This window comes from Geotrypetes seraphini, chromosome 6 (genome assembly GCF_902459505.1).
Source record: "Geotrypetes seraphini chromosome 6, aGeoSer1.1, whole genome shotgun sequence".
NCBI classification, from domain to species: domain Eukaryota; kingdom Metazoa; phylum Chordata; class Amphibia; order Gymnophiona; family Dermophiidae; genus Geotrypetes; species Geotrypetes seraphini.
The window spans coordinates 142,915,122-142,938,178 of record NC_047089.1 but is presented as its reverse complement, the minus strand read 5'-3'; the positions used below and the strand labels follow the sequence as shown (position 1 = coordinate 142,938,178).

General features: G+C 42.6%; 1 protein-coding gene across 2 annotated transcripts in view; it reads right to left on the bottom strand.

Annotated features, from left to right (window-relative positions):
• Positions 1-23,057, bottom strand: part of EIF5B (eukaryotic translation initiation factor 5B) — a 372,530-nt gene that overhangs the window by 178,422 nt on the left and 171,051 nt on the right. For both annotated transcript variants that reach the window (XM_033950652.1, XM_033950653.1), the window contains exon 10: positions 16,063-16,337. In XM_033950652.1, coding sequence (XP_033806543.1) covers positions 16,063-16,337 — 275 coding nt within the window. The remainder of the gene's footprint in view (positions 1-16,062; positions 16,338-23,057) is intronic.

The following is a 23,057-nucleotide window of genomic DNA, read 5'->3' as shown; positions in this document are numbered from 1 at the left end:
ACAGAGTAGACTCTCTGTGGGCCAAGGCTAGACCACAATATCCAGCCCTGCACATCCTGGTTCGGCTCTTTGATTGTAAAAGCAATCTGCTTTTGTGTTCTTGGCTGAGGCCATGAGATCCATGTTCGGTCTTCCCTAGCATCGTACAATCAAGTTGAACACTCTCTGGAACAGGGACCACTCCCCTGGATCCAGAGTCTGCCTGCTTAAAAAGTCAGCCTGGACATTCTTTACTCCTGCTACATGGGCTACTGAGAACACCTGTAAGTGAGCTTCCATCCACTTGAACAACATTTGTGCCTCCAGGCACAATGGGGCGCTTCTGGTACCTCCTTGTCTCTTCACATAAGTTACTGTGGTGGCATCGGAAAATACCCTGACCGCCTTTCCAGTCAGGAAAGTCTGTAATGCTTTCAGAGCTAAACAGATGGCTCTCGGCTCCAGATAATTTATGAACCACTTGCTTGGAGAGGGCGACCACAATAGTGGGCCCCCTAGCTGCTCAGGCTGGCATCGGTCACGAGTGTCACCCATGAGATGATTCTGAGGCGCATATCCTTCAATAAGGCATTCCCCTGGAGCTACCAACATAAGCTGTGTCATCCCTCCCATGACCAGGGTAGCTGCAGATGAAGAGAATGCCTTTGAGGGGACAACATGAAGAAAAGGGAATCCTGAAGTGGATGCAGATGTGCTCTCACCCAGGGAATATCCAGAGAGGCTGCCATTGAGCTCAGCACCTGAAGGTAATGCCAGGATCTCTGTGATCTGCTTCCTGAGCTTCTGTTTGTGTGGCTCAAGAAGGAAGATATGGCCTTTTGCCGTGTTGAAGCACACTCCCAGATATTCCAAGCAATGAGTCAGCTGTAGTTGACTCTTCCTGAAATTGACTATCCAACTGAGTCCCTGGAGGAGATCCACCACCTATTGCACTACTTGCTTGCCTTCCTGTCCTGAGGGGGCACTGATTAGTCAATCATCCAGGTATGGATACACCCATATGACCATCCTACGAAGGTAAGTAGTAGTAGTAAGTTGCTACCACCGCCATCACCTTGGTGAAGGTGCATAGAGCCGTGGCCAAACCAAAAGGCAGTGCCACAAACTGGAAGTGTCTCTGAGAACATGGAATCTCAGATATTTTCTGTGGTCCAGAAAAATAAGAATATGAAGATATGCCTCCATTAAATCCAAGGAGGCTAGGAATTCCCCTGGGGCCAACACCACAGTGATTGAGTCGATCATCTTCATACAGAAACATGGAACTCTTGGTGCCTCCTTTACGGATTTTAAGTCCAGGGATGGGCCTGCCATCTTCTATGCCTTTTTTGCACACTATGAAGTATATGAAGTATCTGCCGGAGCCCAATTCTTCTACGGGAACTGGTTCTATGGCATGGATGACTAAGAAACATTGTACCATTACTCGGACCCCGGCCTCCTTGATTTGGAGGAGAGTCGAGAAACAGATCTGGAGGAGGGCAAGAAAACTCGATCTTGTGCCCCTCCCAAATAATGTCCAGGACTCAGTGGTCTGATGAGATCTCTTCCCATTCCCTGCAGCAAGCCGACAGTCTCTCGCCAATGTGAGGAGGTGTGCTTTTTGGTAGCTGAGTTGCCACACGAGTACTTTTTCTTTCAATACTCATCTAACTTTTGTATGATAGAAAATGTTACCCAGGCAGAGGGAATAGTTTCATGTACAAGCTGTCTTCAGCTTGAATCCCTCAGGAAGGAAGTAAAAGAACTGAGAGAGGAGGTACATCGATGAAATGGTTCATGAGGCATCAAAGATTTCCAGTAGTGGGGAAGAAGAGGCTATGTTGAGGGAAGGCAGCTGGACTCAGATTATGGAAAACTGCAAGATTGGTACTGTGACTCTCCCCGCCCTTAAACTGAAGAACCAGTATGCTGTCCTGGAAGTGGAGGAGATGAGCATCCCAAGGAGAGGAAGGACCAAAACTTGAAATCCCTCAAATTACTGAATCCGTGACCACTAGGAGGCATAGTAGTAGTGGTAGTGGTAGTTGGCAATTCCCTTCTGAAGTCATGAGAGTATGCTGCCTGCCTGGTGCCAAAATCCAAGATGTTACGGAGAGCTTGCTGAGACTCATCAAACCTGATGACTACTATCCGATGTTGCTCATCCACATTAGCACTAACAATACTGCTAGGTACCCCTGCGAACGTGTCAAAAGTGACTTTGTGGCTTTGGGAGAGAAGGTGAAGCAGTCAGATATGCAGGTGGCATTCTTGTCCATCCTCCCTGTCGAGGGTAAAGGCTAGGGCAGAGAAGCTCGCATCCTGGAGATGAATGCGTGGCTACGTGGATGGTGTCGTCGAGAGAGTTTTGGCTTCCTGGACCATGGGATGATTTTCTAAGGGCTGCAGAGCAGGGATGATGAGAATCTATCAAAGAAGGGAAGAAGTGTCTTCACCAGTAGGGCTGGCTAATCTATTGAACAGAGGTTTAAACTAGAAGTGATGGGGCAGAATGATCAAAGCTCCCATGTGAGTTTAAGCCTTTAGGTATGTAAATCAATGAATACCTCTACACCAGGGGAAGGCAATGCGAGAGGGAGGAAGGAAGGAAGGAAGGAAGGAAGGGAGGGAGGAAGGAAGGAAGGAAGGAAGGGAGGGAGGGAGGGAGGGAGGGAGGGAGGAAGGAAGGAAGGGAGGGAGGGAGGGAGGGAGGAAGGAAGGAAGGAAGGAAGGAAGGAAGGAAGGAAGGAAGGAAGGATTCTCTTTTACTAAACCAGAATAGCGTTTTTTAGCGCAGGGAGCCTATGAGTGTCGAGAGCAGTGCAGGGCATTCAGCGCAGCTCCCTGCGCTAAAAACTGCTATCACAGTTTAGTAAAAAGGGATGGTGTATATTTGTCTGAGAGTGAAATGAGGGTGGACACTTGGTGACAAAGCTGTATGAGTGCATCCTGACGCTGTTGTGGAATGAATGCTCTGAGTTGAACCGTGTCTAAAAGAGCTCCAATGAACTGCAAAGTTTGAGAAGGCTGCAGTTGATTTGGAAAAGTTGATTTTGAATCCCAAACTTTTCAGGAACCAAATAGTCTGTTGTGTCGCTACAGTAACCCCCTGAGACATTGGATCTTTGATGAGCCAGTCGTCTAGATATGGGAAAACCTGAAGTCCGTGACTTTCTAAAGCTGCTGCCATCACTACCAGGCATATGGTGAAAACTCTGGGAGATGATGCTAGGCCAAAAGGTAGCATTATTGGATCTCAGAGCTCTCAACAAATTTCTCATCAAAGAAAAATTTCAGATGCTGTCTCTAGCATCTTTGTATCCCTTTCTGGATCACAATGATTGGTTATGCTTTCTGGATCTCAAGGAGGCTTACACTTACATCCCCGTTCACCCAGCCTCTCGCAAGTTCCTCAGATTTCGGGTGGGAAATCAACATTATCAATATAGAGTGCTACCTTTTGGCCTAGCATCATCTCCCAGAGCATACACCTTGGAAGGGTTAGCTTTCTTCAGAGAAGACTCCACCACTAAAGATTGGTGGGAAAGTTGAGGTTTTTCAAACCCTTTACACTGGACCATTTTGTAGTGAGACTCCATTTTGACGGGAACTGCTGGAACTGAATATGGAGTATCTAAAATTTCTCTTAAAAGTATGTTTAAGAATGCCATTCATAGGCAACTTGACTCCTTTGGAGGATGCTTTAATTCCAATTCCTCCAGGAATTCCTTAGTGTACTTGGAATCAGACTCCAGAGTAATTTGAAGTCTCTACTCATTTGGTGAAGGAACCAAGTAAAAGAAATTGATCCAGACTGTGAAGAATCCCTCTGTGAGGTAGAACAAGGGGAACCCTCCACTGGAGAACCTTCTGCCACTGAATAAAAAGGTGAAGCTGCTTGAGCATACAGATAGTGGATGTCTGAATCCTCATGCATGGATGAAGAGGAATAGCGCCCCCGAGAGCATTGAGGAATGGAAGGAGCATGTCATGAACGCTTCCTCTTAGCAGAAAGTACAAGGAAAGATGCTTAGACTTGGACATCTGCTTCCCTGATTTAGAAGATGGAGATTTAGAGAGACTGGATCCCATCTCAAATGCTGACACTTGGCTCGATGGCGAGGATCGATGTCAAGGCAGCATCGATGACTCAATAGCAGTCAGTGGCATGGAGATACACTCAGACTGAACTGGAGTTGGAGGTGTCAACATGGGGGCAAACTTAGCAAACATGTTATCAAACTCCCGTCGAAAGAGATCATCGAGCATCTCTTTCAGACCATGCACCGGTACCGAGGGTGTAGATGTTAGTATTTTAGGTGCTGCGGTGCACTCTGGGGAGGATGACATCGATAATGATGCAACTCTAGACTTGGAGGCAAGCCGCATGAGGGGTCTCTGAGCGGCTGGCATGAATTGACTCAATGTCTGAATGGCCAGATACTCAGCCTGTGAAGCTGGAAGCTTCTTGCCTAGCTTACCTGACTGACTTGGAGACATCGACTTGGACCTCACGACATCGGGTGATGTCAAAGTCTTCGATGTCGATGTCTTCCCCGAGGACGATGACTTGGTCATCGATATAGTCTTAGTCGATGTAGAGGCCGAAGCTGATGACTTGGCTGGAATAGAATCCATACTATCAAAGATTTTGCTTTGTTGGATACGCCGGTTCTTGATAGTGCATTTTTGTAGCATGGCACAGCACGAACATGACTCCACACAGTGGTCCGGGCCCAAACACTGGATGCACCACTTGTGTGGGTCTGTGATTGATATTGTGCGTTGGCACTTGCTACACTTTTTAAAACCTGTAATTGGGCGGGACATGGTGTGAAAAACCGCCTCATCCAAATCAAAGTTCGAGGGCTGAAGCGGCGGAACAGGCCCCCACCGTCGAAAACAGCTGAAGAGAAAAAACAGTTTTGGGGGGGTTTGTTTTTTTTACTATAACAAAAGAAAAGAAAAGAGAAACGAAGATAAAAAACTGAAAGGAACTATATCTCGCAGCTCGAAGGCACTTAGTCATTTGCGCAGAACCTTGAAGAAGGGACTTCTCAGCTCTGCGGAAAAACTAGAACTGAGGAGATGCGCGCCATACGTCAGGCAGGAAGGCACTCACGCATGCGCGGTGCAGCAGTCACAAACTTTTTAGAGTTCTTCAAGCAAGATTGCTTGTCAGACTGTCCGCATCAGGGCTCCTTGGATGACGTCACCCACAAGTGAGAATATGCTGCCTGCTTGTCCTGGAATAAAGTTCACTTTCCAAGTGAGATATTTAAGATGAGCCAAAGACATCGGTTTAAAAGGAGGCTTCATGAGTCTACTGAGAACCACATTAGAGAGCTGCACGAAAACGGGGACGCTGGGGATCCCGTGGGTTCCCCCTTCGGGTCGCAGGAATCCCATGGGGATGCTCCCTAGGGTCACGGGGATCCTGTGGGGATGCCCCTCGTGGTCTTGGGGATCCCACGGGGTTGGAGGCAGCTTGAGCCGAGAGGCTTGTCTTCTTTTCCTGCACTGCAGCACACACATAGCCAACCGGAAGTGTTCCCCGACATCAGAGGGGAGGCTTCACCGTGAAGCCTTCCCTCCAACGTTGGCTTTGAAGTCGGGGGAACACTTCCAGTCGGCTATGGTGTGCGTGCTACAGTGCAGGCAGACAGGCTTGCATTGCTTCTCAATGGGCTGCTGTAGAATTGAAACTTTAAATCAAACTCCAGGAGGCAAAAGCCCAGCTGAACCTGCAGTTCCTCTCTCTAACAATCGATGCCAACCTAGTTTCAGATCCCACATACATTACCTTCTTAGGGTAAGTGCCTACCTTTTCCCTGGATTATTCACAGTCCTTACAGTGCTACCGTGTTATTTCAAAACTGGGTCAAAAGAGAGGCTATTTCACTGAACTTTCACGGTCAGAGTCCTGACCTATCCAGTAAACTTATTTCAGTGCTTTTTTTTCTTGCCCATGTCTAGCTGAAAAGCTTGAAATTTTAAACCTTAATTGCACTGCCAGTGTATTTGGTAGTTTAAAGGTTCTATGTGTGCAGTTTTTACCTTATAAGTTTAGCTAACAAAACATTTTGGCTCATAGGAGAGAGAGTGACTTCCAATAAATGTGCACATTTTCTTTGGTACAGAAGCTCCTAATTTATTACTGCTGCCCCAACCCTTGCTGTTATCTGGAGGGACGCGAATGTGGGAGGCAAACACGGGACACAAAAGGGGGGAAGTTGTGTGTTTTTGGACACAGAAGGCACAAACTTGTGAGAGAGTATGGATGAAGGGAGAGAGATGCTGAGGTAGGGAAAGTAATAGAATGGGAGAATTGGGTCTGTCAGTGAGAGGGAAAGAGAGATGGTCATGTACATGGGGAATGGAAGAAAGGAGAATTTTTGGTCATAGGGAGGGAGTGAGGTACAGATGATAGGAAAGAGAAAGATTTGAGGGAGAAATGTTGTGGTGTAAAGGGAACAGTGGGACAGATTGAAAGTGATGCAAGAGGGAGGAATATTGGACATAGTGGTGAAGGGAATGGAAGGAGAGATGTGGCTTGGTGCTGGAGGGGTGATAGAAGGAGAAATGTTGGGCATGGGGTTGGTGGGCAGGGGTGAAAGATGCTGCACATGGTCCAGGGATGAGAGGGATAAATGCTGGACTCTGGTAGGAGGAAACAATGGACAACAACAGAAGAATTTACAGAAGATGGGAAAGCAGGAAAAAAAATACCCAACTGGGACCAACCTGATGGAAAAAATAAGTCTCCAAACAACAAAGGTAAAAGACGGAATTTATTGACTAAAATATGTTAGCTTTGGGTAATGTATATAGCAGATGTCTTTGTATTGTGTTCAAAAGAAAAGGAAATGCATTTCTAGTTTTATTTCTCCAGTGCTGAAGTACATGCTGACCCTGTGGCTGATAGGGATCCCCAAGCACCACCAGCAGAGGACCTCCTCTAGAAACGGTCAGAACTCCCCTCCACCAAGCGCAGCAGTCACTGGCAGCATCCATAAGCCACTGAGGTGCCAGAATCTGTGACTCAGGGACGCTACTGCTGCCTGTCAAGCTTGGCAAAAGGGATCCCTGGCCAAATGCAGAGGAAGTCCTCATCTGACAGCTTGGGGGTCCTCATCAGCTGAATATTTATATTGTATATTTACATTAGAGGCTTTGGTAGAAACCCGTTTACAAAATATACATTCTTCCCAATTAATATTTCTAAATTAATAAAGTGTCTGCTTATTTGTAAATGGGTCTCTACCAGAGCCTTTAATTCAGTAGCATAATTAAATGAAATAACTACTTCTGAAGTTTAAGGGGACGGGTGGGGACGGGTTTGATTCCTAGTGGGGATAGGTTTGACTCCTAATGGGGATGGTTTGATTCTACTGGGGACGGGCGGGGACGGGTTTGATTTCTGTCCCCGTGCAACTCTCTAAACCACTGAAGATGGTTTGATATTTTAAAAAGTCCTTTCATGAATCTGGATACGAGAGGATGAGCAGTCAGAGGTTTGCCATTGACTGGTCCATAAAAAGCATCACTAGCACTGAGATAAAACCACTTCAATTAGAGTTCAAGACCAGAGTTGGATAAATGTAGATAGATAATCCAATACTGAAGATATAGAGGAGGATGAAGTATTATGATGATGAAGAGTACACCATGCACTTGTGTTGGTAGAACTGCTGCATAGATTTTCTGGATGCTTCTAAAACAACAGGATCAGAAAGATCAGTGTCAGCCAATGTCATCCCGAAAAGTACCAAGCTGTTAGGTGCAAAGACTGAAGAATGGGTCTGCATGAAAAGAGATGGAAAGATCTGCAGGGGTATTGGTTCTTTGATATTGAGCTGAAATAATAGGGAGAACCACCAAGGAGCTATGAGGGTCATGGTGGTCGACTCTTGTTTGAGCTTGACAAGCATCTTTAGGATGAGAGGAATTGGTGGAAACATAGAGAGGAACTTGTGCGTCCAATTTTGGAGGAAAGCATCTGCTTCTAGATGCTGGGGAGAGTACTGCCTGGAGCAAAATTGAGGCAGCTTGTGATTGGGGGGGAATGCAAACAGGTCTATCTGAGGAGTCTCCCAGCAAGAAAATATCTGGTGCAAGACTATAGAGTTGAGCATCCACTTGTGCAGCCGGAGAAATCTGCTGAGTTTGTCGGAAAGAGAATTCTTCTCTCCTTGAATATACACCACTTTGAGGAACATGTTGTGAGCAATCCCCCAATGCCAAATCCTCTGGGCCTCCTGACAGAGAAGGAGAGAACCAGTTTCTCCTTGCTTGGTTATACAATATATTGCAACCTGATTGTCCGTGTGAATTAGGAGGACGTGATTTGCTACAATGTGTTGAAAAGTCTTGAGAGCATTGCGAAAGGCCCTAAGTTCCAACAGATTGATGTGGAATTGTTGCTCCAGATGAGCTCCCCAAGCATACTTGGATGAGTCTGTGGTCAGAACTTTCTGATGTGAAGGGGTTTGAAACAAAAGCCCTCTGGAGAGATTTGAAGAGATCATCCACCACTTCAGAGACTGACAAAGTGAAGATGTGACTGTAATCTGCTGTGAGAGAGGGTCAAGAACTTGAGACCATTGAAATGTTAGAGACCACTGAGGTGTCCTGAGATGAAGTCTCGCAAAGGGGGTAACATTGACCATAGACGCCATGTGGCCCAGTAGCACCATCATCTGCTTGGCTGAGACAGATGGGAGGTGAGAAATCTGTGTACATAGTTGCATCAAATTGTCTTGTCCTTGATGCGGGAGAAACACTCTGAGGTGAATAGTGTCGAGCAGAGCTCCTATGAATTGGAGAGTTTGAGAGGGTTGAAGTTGAGATTTGGGAAAATTGACTTTGAACCCATTGAGGAGTGGCAACCTTTATGAGCCAATGGTCAAATTAAGGAAAAACCTGAAGACCTTGAGCTTGCAGAGCCGCAGCCACTACCACCACTCTGGTGAACACTCTGGGCAAGGATACAAGGCCTAAGGGCAGAACCTTGTATTGAAAATGCTGTTGGGCCACTTGAAATCTGAGGAATTTCCTGTGGGTAGGATGAATGGGAAAGTGTTTATAAGCTTCCTTTAGATCCATTTTGATCTTGAAGGGGATATAAAGTTGCCAAGGACAACATGCAAAACTTTTCCTTTGCTATCAAGTTTTATCAAGTTTATTAACACAATTTGATAAATCGCCTATTATAATCACTAAGCGATGTACATTACAAAAAATATATCAAGTGCAAAGGGGTCGACATTTTAACATAAGAACATTTAACTTGAACAAACATACAGTGGGAAGGAAAAGATGAAAGTTACAATTTTTGATTGGGGTAGAATAAGGAAATAACAGTAGGTAAGGGAAGTAATAACCTCAGCAATATTAAATTTATTATACTTTAAACATTAAAAGCATCTCTAAATAAATAAGATTTTAAAAGTTTTTTAAATATTAAAATATCTTTTTCGTTACGAATATATTGGGGAAGGGCATTCCACCATAGGGGACCAGTCACCGAAAAGATGTCGGCCCTTCTAGTACCGATGATTTTTAGGGAAGGAACTGAAAGAAGATTCTGGTTGGAAGAGCGGAGTGAACGTTGTGTGTTATAAGGTATCAAAAGTCTGGAAATGAATTGTGGTTCGCCGCATGCTAAAGTTTTAAAGATAAGTATTATTATTTTAAATGTGATTCTATGGCTAATAGGTAACCAATGAGAGTCTATTAACAACGGGGAAACATGATCATATTTCTTTGCATTGTATATTAATTTTATTGAAGTATTTTGAATCAATTGTAATCTCCTTTTTTCTTTTAATGATATGTTGAGAAAGAGAGAATTGCAGTAATCAAGTTTCGATATTACTAATGAATGAATTAGTATTGTGATAGATTTAGGGGTCAGAAATTTGGATATTGATCTAATACGGCGTAATTTATAAAAGCAGTTTTTAACCGTGAGAGAAATATGATCGTGGTAAGTGAATTTCTCGTCAATTAGTACACCAAGAATCTTAACTGATGGAACTAGATTAAGTGTGATGTTATTAAGAATGAATGGGATTGATAAAGTTATATCGTTCCTCCAAGTAAATAATACGGCTTTCGTCTTCTTTATGTTAAGTGCCAATTTGTTAGTGTTAAGCCAAGAATGAATTATTTCTAATTTCTGATTAATGGATTTGATTTCATTATCACATTTAGGATCCAAAGGATGAATAAGTTGAACGTCATCAGCATATGCAAATGGGGTAAAGCCTATAGATTGGCAAAGGCTTAACAATGGAGAAAGAAATATATTAAACAGAAGAGGAGATAAGATGGATCCTTGAGGGATGCCAAATGTGGAAGAGTGAGATACAGATGTTTCATTTTTAAATTTAACAGAGGAAGTGCGATCAGCGAGATATGAAGTAAACCATTTTAGGACATTGTCTGTTATGCCTATGGATTCTAGTCTTTGTAACAGTAAGTCGTGATCTATGGTGTCGAACGCTGCTGAAATATCTAAAGAAAAAAGGATGACGGATTTGTGATGATCCAGATGGTATTGAATATTTGTAATTAAGCCTATTAGAGAATATTCTGTGTTATGGAATTTTCTGAACCCTGTTTGATTCGGATGGAGTGCATTGGTATTCTCTATGAAATCTGAGAGCTGATTAAATATAAGTTTCTCTGTAAGTTTTCCCAAAAAAGGCAAATTTGCTATTGGCCGATAATTTGTTGGATCATTTATACTGATATTGTGATCTTTGATATTAGGAATGATAGTTGCAGTTTTCCAAATAAGGGGAACAGTTGCTGTCATTAGACTCTTTTGAATTATTGATTGAATGAATTGTCCAAAATGAGAGATATGTTTTTTTAAATAATAAGGTGGGATGATCTTGGATCCAGAGTTTTTTAGGTTAATATGTTGAAGCAAAGATTCTATGTCTGTAATGGAAGGGATTTTAAAGTTTGAGCATCTTGCTATAGGAACAGATTTGATTTGGTCTATGTTAGATGTATTATTATTTGTAATTGTGATGAAGGAATTTCGAATGTTACTGATTTTTTGTGTGAAGGCGTTAGAGAGATCTTGTGCTGTTAATGTAGAATTAAGATTGGTAGTGTTTATATTATTTTTTGAATCTATTGTTTTTAAAATATTGAAAAGTGAAGAAGAATTTTTGGCTTTGTCAATTTTGTTAGAATAATATGTCTTTTTTGAACTTCTTCAGGCCTCTGAGGTCCAAAATTGGACGTAGACCTCCCGTCTTCTTCAGGATAAGAATATACCGAGAGTAAAATCCCTGGTTCCTTTGAGCAGGAGGAATGGTCTATATTGCATTTAGAAGAAGTAGAGATTCTATTTTCCGAAGTAGAAGAGACGTTTGCTGAGGGTTGAAAGAAGGATTCTCTTAGAGGATGGTCTAGAAGTATAGTGAGGAAAAGAGAGTATTCTTCTCGAATGACTTTTAAAACCCAGAGGTCAGAAGTAATCAACTGCCAACGTTGATGATATAATTGGAGCCAGCTCCCAATTGGCTGAGGAAGAGGCTGAGAGAAACAGCAGCTATGCTCTCCAAGAGGAGATGCTTGTTGAGACTTCTAAGGACGCTGTTGCTTTTGTTTCTTCTGCTGAGGCGGACGAGAGACTGCAGGTTTGGCAGAAAAATACCTCTGATATGACAAAGGTTTAGATGACTGAAGGAGGTGTAGACTTTTCATGGTCAGTGAGTTTTTGTGCGGTTACTTCAATGGTAGCCAATCTGTCTTGAAGATTGATGTCCATATCCGAGACTGAGCAATGCCACACATCTCATTGCCACTGTCATAGCTGAAGCTCAAGATGATAACTCAAAAGCATCATAAGCCAAACTTGCCAAATATTTTCGTGCTTGGGAAAGAGTGTGAAAGATATTGTGAAATTCCTGAAGGTGTTGCAGAGGAATATATTTATCAAAGGCAGGTAATTTCCGTACTAGGTGTTTTACATAGCAGGAAATATAGAAATTGTCATTTAGGACCCTATTTACCAACATGGAATTTTGATATAAGCAACATCCAAATTTGTTTATAGTTCATCCTTCACGGTCTGGTGGACTGGAGGCATAGACCTTAGAAGCAGAAGACTTTTTCAACGTTGATTCCACCACTAAGATTGCTGTTGGAGCTGTGATTTATCAAAACCCAGAGAAAAAATGATTCTATATAGAGAATTCAGCTTTCTGGGAACCACTGTAATAGTCAAGGGCATTTCCTAATTCTTATGAAAAGTTTCTTTGAGAATACCATGCAATGGTAGTTTGAGAAGTTCTTTGAGAGGCTCATCATAATCTAAAGCCGCAAGGTATTCAGCACTGTAGGCAGAATCAGCTTCCTAGTGAAAGAAAGTCTTTCAATAGGAGATCTTGTCTTTGGTAGAGATTTCTAAGGAGAAGGCTCTGAAGGAATATCGTAAGCCTCGGTAGCCGAATCAAAATCAGCATCAAAATCATTCTGTAAGCCAGAGTCATAAACTAGCTTTGGTGACATGGTGCGTCGAGAGGATCAAAGAGGAAGAAGAGGAGGTACAACATGAAGCTCTTTTTCATTTTGAAGTATGTGAAGAACGGTGCTTTCTGGTCTTCGAACATCAAGAGGAAGAGGAGGAATATCGATGTCTCGATGAGATGGATTGGTGCACCAACGGGGAAAGTGATCTCCATTGCTTTGATCAACATCAAGGCGTCGAGCATCGAGAAGAATGACATTGAGTGGAGGAATATCCATGCCGACGTTCCATTGGAAAGCTGACTTCGGTACCAGAGGGCCTGATAGCAGTATGCTCAGGTTGGGCCAGTGCATGAAGTTTAAATAAATCACCAGCACCCTTTTGAACAGCGAATCAAACTTGTCCCCTAAAGGAAAGCACCAATATCTGTGACTTATCTGCCAGTATGCTCAGGTTGGGATGGTACATGAAGTTTAAATAAATAACCAGCACCCTTTGGAATGGCGAATCAACCTTTTCCTGAAAGGAAAGCACCAATACCTGTGGCTTATCTGCCAATACCAATGGAATGGGCTATCACGAACTTTCTAAGTTTCTTAAAGGGGTGATAAAATTTTAAAGTGTCCATACCGGGGCTCCGTGGATGACGTCACCCACAAGTGAGAATATGCTGCCTGCTTGTCCTGGGATAAATATTCCAATGGATATAAAAAAGTTTCTTCAAAATTAACCATAAACAAGGTTGCTACAGAAGGTACCAAAGAGGCACCCATTGCCACTCTCTGTCTCTGCTCATAAAATCTACTTTGGAATAAGTCAATTCCATCAAACCATGAGTAGAGATACATGGAAGCTCCAATCTTGGAGATAACATCAATTCAACTATTTGAAAAGCAGCATCCTGTGGAATCAATATTCAAAGATACTAAAATAACTTCATGAAGAAGAAGAATATCTTAAGTTTTAACAAATGTGTAGTGCCTTGTAAAAACGATATCCTTCACTATAGAGTGCAAAAAAACATCTTCATAAGCCTCTGACACCACCAATTCCTTAATCCTTTGTTGTAAATATTGAAAAGCAGCTGCCACGTTTTTTGATAATGTCAGCAAGTGTGTGTCTTGTTGGGAGATTTTAATCACAGCTTTGAACTTAGCGTCATGTTGCTGAAGTCATGTAGTTATAAGATATGTTAAGAGCTCAATATTTGTAAGTGCTTTTCTTTGGATCGTTTCAATTTTTTGATAAATGAAATTCTGTGGATTTTTAAGAGTTTGTATTTTATTATTTTTTCATAAAATTATGCCCTGATGTAGACTGCAAAACATGCATGTTGGCAGTATGTTATTGAACAGCAGTTTGTTCCTGAAGAACAGCTCAAGATAAGTTTTCCTTTAAACTCAATTAATGTGATATATGCATGTGAAGTTTTTTGCAAGAAGATTACTACTATTGAATTGATGAGGAAACTAGCAGATGAAATTATTACTCAACAAAGTTTTCTCTGTTTTGAGTGCCGCTTCTGAAGGCTCTTTAAAAGAAAGTAATGCATTTTGGTTTAAAATTTTATATATGACTGACTGCAGGCGTTTGTGATACAAAAAAAATAAAGCCGGGCCAGAGAAGAGTTAGAAAAATGGTCTCGAACCTGCACCATAAGTCCTATGAAATAAAACACAAGAACCTAAATAGGTTAAAGATAATGAGTATATGAGAGAAATTTACAAGTTCACAGGTTAAAAAAAATAATATACAGGTCCTCGTCAACTTATGACCGCAATTGGTTCCGACTGACAGGTCGCAAGTCGATCTGGACGCAAGTCGGCCTATACTAACTACAGTATTTTTTACCCCTCCCCACGTACCTTTTCCCTGGTGGTCCAGTGGTGAGGGGTAAAAAAATAGTTAGTTATGGGCTGGGATGGGAGATGGGGGAAACGTGTCATAAAGTCAAACCATCATAAGTTGCATAGATCGTAAGTCGACAAGGACCTGTATAGCTATCATTTTTCAATTGAAGGTAGGTTCTAAAACAAGAGGTCTCGTACACTCAGTATATTAATATAGTATATTAATATAATGAAATATTTCTTCATATAAAAGTGCAGCAAATACATGGAAAAATTGTGCAGTTCTGATAGGGGAGACAGACACTTTTGCAATACTTCAATAAATAAGCACAAAATATTCTCAGTAAAGAGAAAGCTAAGTCAGATATTAAGAAGGTCCTATGATTTTGCAACATACTGTAAAAGAGCAGCTAGACTATTTAAACAAGGAGTCTATCTGCTGTTATAAGTGCTCACGTCATTACAATAGAAATTCTGACAGCGGCAGAATTTTATAGTGATCCTCTATTTTTTGCCATCTCAAAATAATTATATTTTTGGCCTCTCTTCTATGGAATATTGATTATATAAAAAACATAATTTATCCACAGTAAAGGAACAGGTTTTGTTTTTGTTGGAAAGGGGGAGGGGTTTGAAACTCTGAATACGTATTTAGAAGAAAACGTTCAGTTAGGAGTATTCTAGTATGACAGACACTCTATTCCTGAACACTCGGGTAGTCAACCTCTTTTCATGAGAATTCTTGTAGACAGCTTCATTTGCATTCTTTTTGCTCCTCCTTCCTTACCTCTAGGCTGTCTTCAAAGTAAACTCCTCAGTTGACTTCCTACAAGCGAGACAGTAAGAGCTTGTCTTTTCCACTCGAGATTGTTTTCATTTAAACTCAGTGGTGGGGGGAGGGTTGCTAAGTTTGCAAGGCTTTCAGTGCTCTAGAGGATCCTCTTTGTGAGATGGTTCTGGCTGCAGGAAGGCACAGATTCTGAGATTGAAGTTCTGCTTCCAAGGAGCAGACTGCTTTGCAGTACACCTACTTGAACAGCCTGCACTTTAGGGAGCTCAGGGACCATTCTAGTAGACATACACTCTATTCCTGAAGTCCGTCCTGTCAGCTGTGTATTTGCCTGCTTCCAGCCTCAATAAGACCTAACAATTCAGAAATCATGTTTCTTCAGTCCAGCCTTGACAAGAATAGAGGCAGTGGGTACCGGGTTGAAGTATTCAAGGGGCATATATACATATCTCTTCCACTTAATGCAGGTTATGCTCAAGTTGGTGACTTGGGTTTTTTGAGGGGAGGGGTTTTCACCTTGTTTTGTATTGCAAATGTTTAAATGTGATTATTTGTGATATTTTGATGATATGAGAACAGACATGTTTCTAAGGGAGAGTCTCTATACCCCTCCCTCTTCTGTTTCTTCTCCAGGGCTGTCTGCTTCATTACACACTGAGAAGTTTGAAGGACAGCTCAGAGGTAAGAGGAACAAAAAGAATGCAAACGAAACTCTCTGCAAGAGTTCATGCGATAAGAGATTGACTACATGAGTGTTCGGGAATAGAGTGAAAGTCTACTAGAAAGAATATTAATGAGGTAAGAACATAATCTTTCCTTGTGGCCATAAACCAAAGGTATTCATTGTTTTCATAAAAGCAACTATGATGACAAAAGGTTCATAATATCCACCAGACTGTATTTTGCTTTCCAAAAAGAATCACAAGCTGCTGCAAAGACAAAAGTACCTCAATTCTTCGTTTTGCTTTGTCATAGATACGTTCTTCCTTGGTACGGTCATCATCAGAATCTGATTCAGACTCTGAACTTAGTACTTTGCTGGGCTTTTCTATTCTCTTCTTATCACCATCTTCACTGCCTTCTGTCTCTGCTTCCTCTTCATCTTCTTCTTCACTCTCTCCCTCTTCATCTTCTTCATCTGCTTCTTCTTCCTCCTCCTCCTCCTCCTCTTCATCTTCCTCCTCATTGTTTTCATGGACTTTAATATGCACAGTTTTAATTTCTGTAAAGAAAAGCAGCAGCAGCTGCTAAGTTTATTTCAGAGCTAGACAAAAGTCACAAAAACATTCCTCAAAGAGAAACAGTCAATTAGAGGTGCTTAGCCCTGAGAATTCTATAATGCTATCTAATCTGAGAATCCTAAGTGATTTATTTTCTACTGTAGCTTGAAATTTAATGTGAGGACTGTCGGCCCAGCCTTAGATTGCTGTCAGCATTCTCTGTTGGTCTAATCAATGTCAACAAAGGCCTATGGGACATTATATCAATCTGACTCTGGAATGTTGATGCAGATAGACCTTAAAAGCTCCTGCACAAAATCCACATAAAGTATCCAGCCAGACCTGATTGATTGTTTATCAAGAAAGGTATGCTACTTGAAAGGAACAAAGAAGCAAAACAGACTAATTCCATCTACCATTCCTCTAACACACACCTTCCCTTTCAATTAAGTTTACCATTGTTTCAAACAGTTTCCAAAATTATGAACAGAAAGATACTGGGAAATACAATAGATTCTATTTTTAGAATAAGATTCCAATCTATAAAAGCCTCCTCACTTGATACCCCTCCCCCCCTTCTCTGGATGCTCTGAACCCTCTTGCCTGCTTTTTCCAGACCCTTCTTTCTATCTTCAGTTTTTCACACCATACACAAATTTTCTCTCTGTCTTTCTCTGAACCCTCTGGCTTCCTCTTCTTGCTGAATGCTTTATTTCCCTTTCTGCTTATTCACACCCATACACTCATTCATTCAGACCTAACATTGATGCAGGTATACTGTCCTTTTCCTCTCATTCTCTAAATCTACTCTATACTTGTTAAAGCCTATTTCAATAATAGAATATTTTCTGAATTTTAGTACCAAGCAAATTTTTGATGTATCTTTCTCATAAGCATTGCATTAAGCAACATTAAGTAACATTAAGCCTATTTCTGCACAATATACACTTTGTGCAAACACTCTTTGCTATCAGTGTCATTAATTTCACTTTCTGCTGAACCACTCTAACAGTACTGAACCGAGGACCTCTGGCGGATTGTAGGGCCGCAACCTTACATTTTGGGGGCTCTGTATTGGTTCCTCCCTGAGGCTTTCTAGCTAGGTAAGTAGAATTTAGTTTTCTTGTATGCACTGTGCACTCCTACTCCTCTACTTCCCCACACATGCTATTATTACCTTGGAGCAGGACAATTTTGTTTTCACCTGTTCTTTCCACAAAATGTTTCCTGTTCTCTGGATCCCCGGGTACATCACAGCCACCTTCCTAAGAACACTTTGCTGTACAGTCATTCACCACTGTCCTCCATCACCATTAAAGGGACAACCTATTCATCACCTCTGGTAACTAATGATTCTATGGACATTCCAGACTTTATTTCATACTAGTCTTTAAGCCCATTACATTAACGGGTGCTAGAATAGATGTGTGTCTGTCTGTCTTTCTTTCTCTCACTCTCCTTGGCCGCTGTCTGTCTGTCTTTCTTTCCGTCCCTCTCTCTCCTTGGCCGCTGTCTGTCTGTCTTTCTTTCTTTCTGTCTCTCTCTTTCCTCGGCTGTCCACCACCACCCATTGCCTGCTCCCTCTGTCCAGCAGTAGCCCTTCTCCCTTCATTGTACCTCCCTCTGTCCAGCAGCACCTCTTCCCTGCTCCCCCTGTCCAGCAGTAGCCCTTCTCCCTTCCTTTTACCTCCCCCATGTCCAGCAGCACCCCTTCACTGTTCCCCCTGTCCAGCAGTAGCCCTTCTCCCTTCCTTTTACCTCCCCCATGTCCAGCAGCACCCCTTCCCTGCTCCCGCTGTCCATTAGCAGCCCTTCTCCCTTCCTTTTACCTCTCCACTGTCCAGCAGCACTCCTTCCCTGCTCCCCCTGTCCAGCAGCAGCCCTTCTTCCTTCCTTTTACCTCTCCACTGTCCAGCAGCACTCCTTCCCTGCTCCCCCTGTCCAGAAGCAGCCCTTCTCCCTTCCTTTTACCTCCCCCCCTGTCCAGCAGCACCCCTTCCCTGCTCCCCCTGTCCAGCAGCAGCCCTTCTCCCTTCGTATTATCTCCTCCCCTGTCCAGTAGCACCTCTTCCCTGCTCCCTAATACCTGCCTCCAAACCGCCAATCTTACCATCCCTCTATCCCAGCTTCCTGGTCTCTTCTGGCCCACCGGCACAAACCGCTACCGCCACTGCTGCTCTTCATTCGCGTCTGCCCTCCTCTTCAAAGCAGCCTGCTGAGGATTGCCGGCCGGCTGTAGCGAATGTTGCAGGCCGCTCTCCACCTCGGTAGCACGTTCCCTCTGACGCGATCCCGCCCCTCCTCTGACGTACGGGATCGCGTCAGAGGAAACGTGCTACCGAGGTGAAGAGCGGCCTGTGAGGTTCGCTACAGCCAGCAGGCTGCTTTTGAACATGCTTTTGAAAATGGACAGATTCCACAAACTGCTGAAAATTTGCTATGAGATGCTCATGTCTTGGTTTGGGAACTTTTATTTGGGTATTCGCCTACTGCGGATCATGTCTTTAATGTTTTAATTCACCCTATCATCTTAATTATTGTACAAATTGTGCTATGCATTGTTATGATTTTCCTATGCTGCAAAATGGAACACATGTATATCTCTTTACAATGCATATCCCACAAGGTTCCCCCCTACCTTTTAAGTTCAAACAATTTTTATTGATGCAAACAACAACAAATACAACATTAAAACTTGTATAACAATGATGATGCATCAAATATAATAATATGATGAACATATTGATGTGGTCAATATTACATACAACACCAAGGTGCTTAGTATAATAATGAGGCATCGAGTAAAATACATCCCATATAAACCTAGAAAATACCTTCATCCCCCATCAAACCCACTCAATCTATGTATGACTACATGTTTTAAATCATTTAATACCCTCTACCTTCCCTCCCCAAACTCTCCCTTCCCTTCCCCATTCAAACCTCAATAGGACTACATGTTCCCTCCTTCATCCCCCATCAAACCTCAATAGGACTACATGTTTGAATCTATTTAATACCCTCTACCTTCCCTCCCCAAACCCTCCCTTCCCTTCCCCTTCCAATGGTACTCTCTACCCCTCCTCAATCTCAGTTAGGACACCCATCTTAAAACCGCACTACAACCTTTAGGAAATAAGGCTTGCAAATATGGATCCCATATTTGCATAAACAACATCTTTCGCTTCCTCATCCTTCCAGCATCTCTAGCTTCCCAGATGGCCAACTGATGCAACTGGTTTCGCCAATGCCAAAACTTTGGAGGGTCAGGGATCGTCCAATATTGAAGAATACATTTTTTGGCCAGTAGACTCATTTTCCTACACAGCACCCTATGCCCCTTACGCAAATGACGAAAAGCTTCTGGCAAATCCAAAATAAAATGGGATGGAGAGTAGCACAAAGATCTTCCAATTAACTCAGACATATAAGATATCATTCGCTTCCAAACATGCTGAATAATGGGACAAAACCAAAAAGCATGCCCCAAAGTGTGCTCCCCATCCCACATTTATGACATAATGGAGTAGGAAGACCTCCACCATAGAACAACTGTGTACGAGTATAATAGGCACGTAATGTTACCCTGTAATATGTTTCTCTTAACTATGAACATTGCCTCACCCCAGGTGTAGCCCTTAAAGAACGGGCAACATCCCAATGTCCCAAATTAAGCTGTAATTCTCTCTCCCATTTATCCCGAATATTCTGGTAGTCCTTTATCTGGTTGTAATTTTTGTAAGCTAGCATGAATGCTTGACACTGAAAGAGATAATCCCTCCTCTCGAGTAAACAACTCTCGCATTTTAACCCCCAAATGCAAACTCAATTGTGCTCTATCAAGGGATCTTTTAAGATAGTTATACATGATTTTCCAGTATCTATCTCTAACACTTGCTAATTTGACTAATTTGGTTCTAATTTGGCTATTCTGACAAGTTCTATTGCATTGCATACTAGGGTCAGACATAGTATTTGGTCTCTTCCCATACCCTCATATCCCAACTCATGGCATCTTGGTATCTTTAAGTCTAAATCTCCTGAGAAAGCTTCCTGCATCCCTTATGCACCGTTCAAGCTCTCCAAGATGGGTAAGATGTGGCATATTGGGTTTCCACCCCCCAGATAACTATACAGCCTAAGGCAGAAGTTTGAACTCATAATGGGAAATGTTTATCTCCATAGCCATGGAGACTATATAGGTTAAGGGGACCTACTGAATATGCAACACTGGAGGTAAAAGAGAGGAATCAAAGAAGGGCAAATTGACTGTTTACAAAACAGTTATAGAATGGCATGCTATATAGAATGGTACCCAAGCTTGCCTTCACTTAAAAAAAAATAAAAGGAAAAAAAGTATCCGAGATGTCAGCATTCTCTGTTGGCCTAACCCAGGGGTGTCAAACTCAATCACATAAGGGGCCGAAATCCAAAACACAGGCTAAGTTGCAGGCCAAATTTTTTATTAAGATACTTAGGCTTTGTAGAAGTATAGATCCTTCCTCACCCTGAGACACCATATCACACGCTATCCTCATGCATTAAATCATGTTCTGAAAATAACAACAAGCATGGTCAGGCACTTGAGTGGAGCGACCTATCTTTTACACTAGATCTGGGTCCTTCTGCCTGCAAATGGGTACTGAGGCAGCACGTTCAGGCACTTGGAGCGCCACTGGGACTGGGGCAGCGCATTCAGGCGCTTGGATGTGGCACAGTCATCACAGGCCACATAAACTGGCCAGGTGGGCCGGATTCGGCCCATGAGCCTTGTGCTTGACATGTGTGGTCTAACCAATGTCAGCAAAGGTCTATGGGACATGATATCAATCTGACTCTGGAATGCTGATGCAGATAGACCCTAAAAGCTCCTGCACAGAACCCACATGCATTAAGTATCCAGCCAGGCTTGATTGATTGTTTATCAAGAAAAGTATGCTACTTGAATGGGACAAAGAAGCTAGACAGATACTTGAATGGAACTAAGGGCTAGATTCACTAAGCAAACCAATCATGTACCGATCGGTTTGTGAGCCCTTTGTGACCCAATTTCCCTCCGACCCAATTCACTAACCTCTGTCCTGATCATCCTCTGATTCATGCATGCAAATGAGGGGGAATGGCATTCAAATGTAGGCAGGAAACTAAACTAAAACTAAGCTAAAACCTTAAGTTTATATACCGCATCCTCTCCATAATTATAGAGCTCGGCACAGTTTACAAGAGCTTAAATATAGGAAGTATAAAAGGATAAAGGGTTTGGGATTGAGTACAGGGAGGAAGAGAGCATTGCATTTTTGTGAAAAGCCAAGTTTTCAGGTGCTTACGGAATAATTGGAAGGGGCCAAGTAAGATTATTCCAAAGCCCTGTGATTCTAAAGAGGAGAGATTTTCCCAACTTTCCCACATAGAGAATACCTTGTAGAGAGGGGAAGGATAGTTTATGTTTTTGGGTGGGCCTGGTGGAGTCAGGACTCGAGGAGTTATAAGATAGTGGAATTAGGGGAGGGAGGATGTCGTGAAGGATCTTAAAAGCTAGGCAGGTACATTTGAAATGAACTCTGGAAATTACTGGGAGCCAGTGAAGTTTGGACAGAAGTGGGGAGACATGATCAAATTTGCGTTTTGCGAAGATCAACTTGGCCGCAGTGCTCTGGATTAGCTGAAGTCTTTGAAGACTTTTTTTAATTAGACTTAAATAGATGGCATTACAGTAGCCTAGTCTGGAGAGGATGATAGATTGGACAAGAATGGCAAAATGTTGTTGGCGGAACCAGGATCTTACTTTCCTCAACATGTGGATGCTAAAAAAGCATGATTTTACCAAGGAGTTGAGGTGGTCATTAAAGGAAATGGAAGAATTGATAATGATGCCTAGGACCTTGCTTGAGAACTCAAGCTGCAGTGTGGCGCCAGAGGACAGTGAGAAGAGGGTGGATAGCTGTTCTAATTTTGGGCCAAGCCAAAGTAGTTTCGTTTTGGATTCGTTCAGTTTCATTAGTACTAAGAGGGACCAGGAATGGAGTTTCATTATGTAAGCTGTTATGTTCTCGGAGAGGTTGGTTGGTGAGGTTCGGGTCTGTCTCGAGAAGGACAAGGATGTCATCAGCGTACGAATAGCTTGTTTCAAGGGGAGATAGTTGGAAGAGTTTCAGGGAAGACATATAGATGTTAAAGAGAATAGGGGATAGGGGTTATCCCTGCGGGACTCCGCAAGTTGGTTTCCAAGGAGCGGACGTGGTGCCATTTGTGTTGACAGTGTAGGAACGGGAGCGTAAGAAGTTCAAGAACCATTCTAAGTCGATGCCTATCTCGGAAAGTTGATAAATTATAATATCGTGGTGGACTACATCAAAAGCTGCAGAGAGATTGAATTGTAATAGGACAGCAAACTTATTACAAGAATGTAATTGCTGAACCTTTGAAATTAAGGAGACAAGTAGGGATTCGGTGCTGAAGTTGGGTCTGAAGCCATATTGGTAGGGTAAGAGAATGAAGAATCTCTCTAGGTAAGATGAGAGCTGGGTAGAAATGATGGCCTCTAGCATTTTAGCTAGGAGAGGGATATTTGCTATGGGATGGTAGTTAGATGGTAAGGAAGGGTCAAAATCAGCTTTATTCAGTAATGAGGACAAGGCAATATGTCCCATTTCTGCGGAGAATAGGCCCGATAGTAAAGCAGAGTTTATAAGTCTGGTGAGGGAGGAGATGGCCTGCGCAGG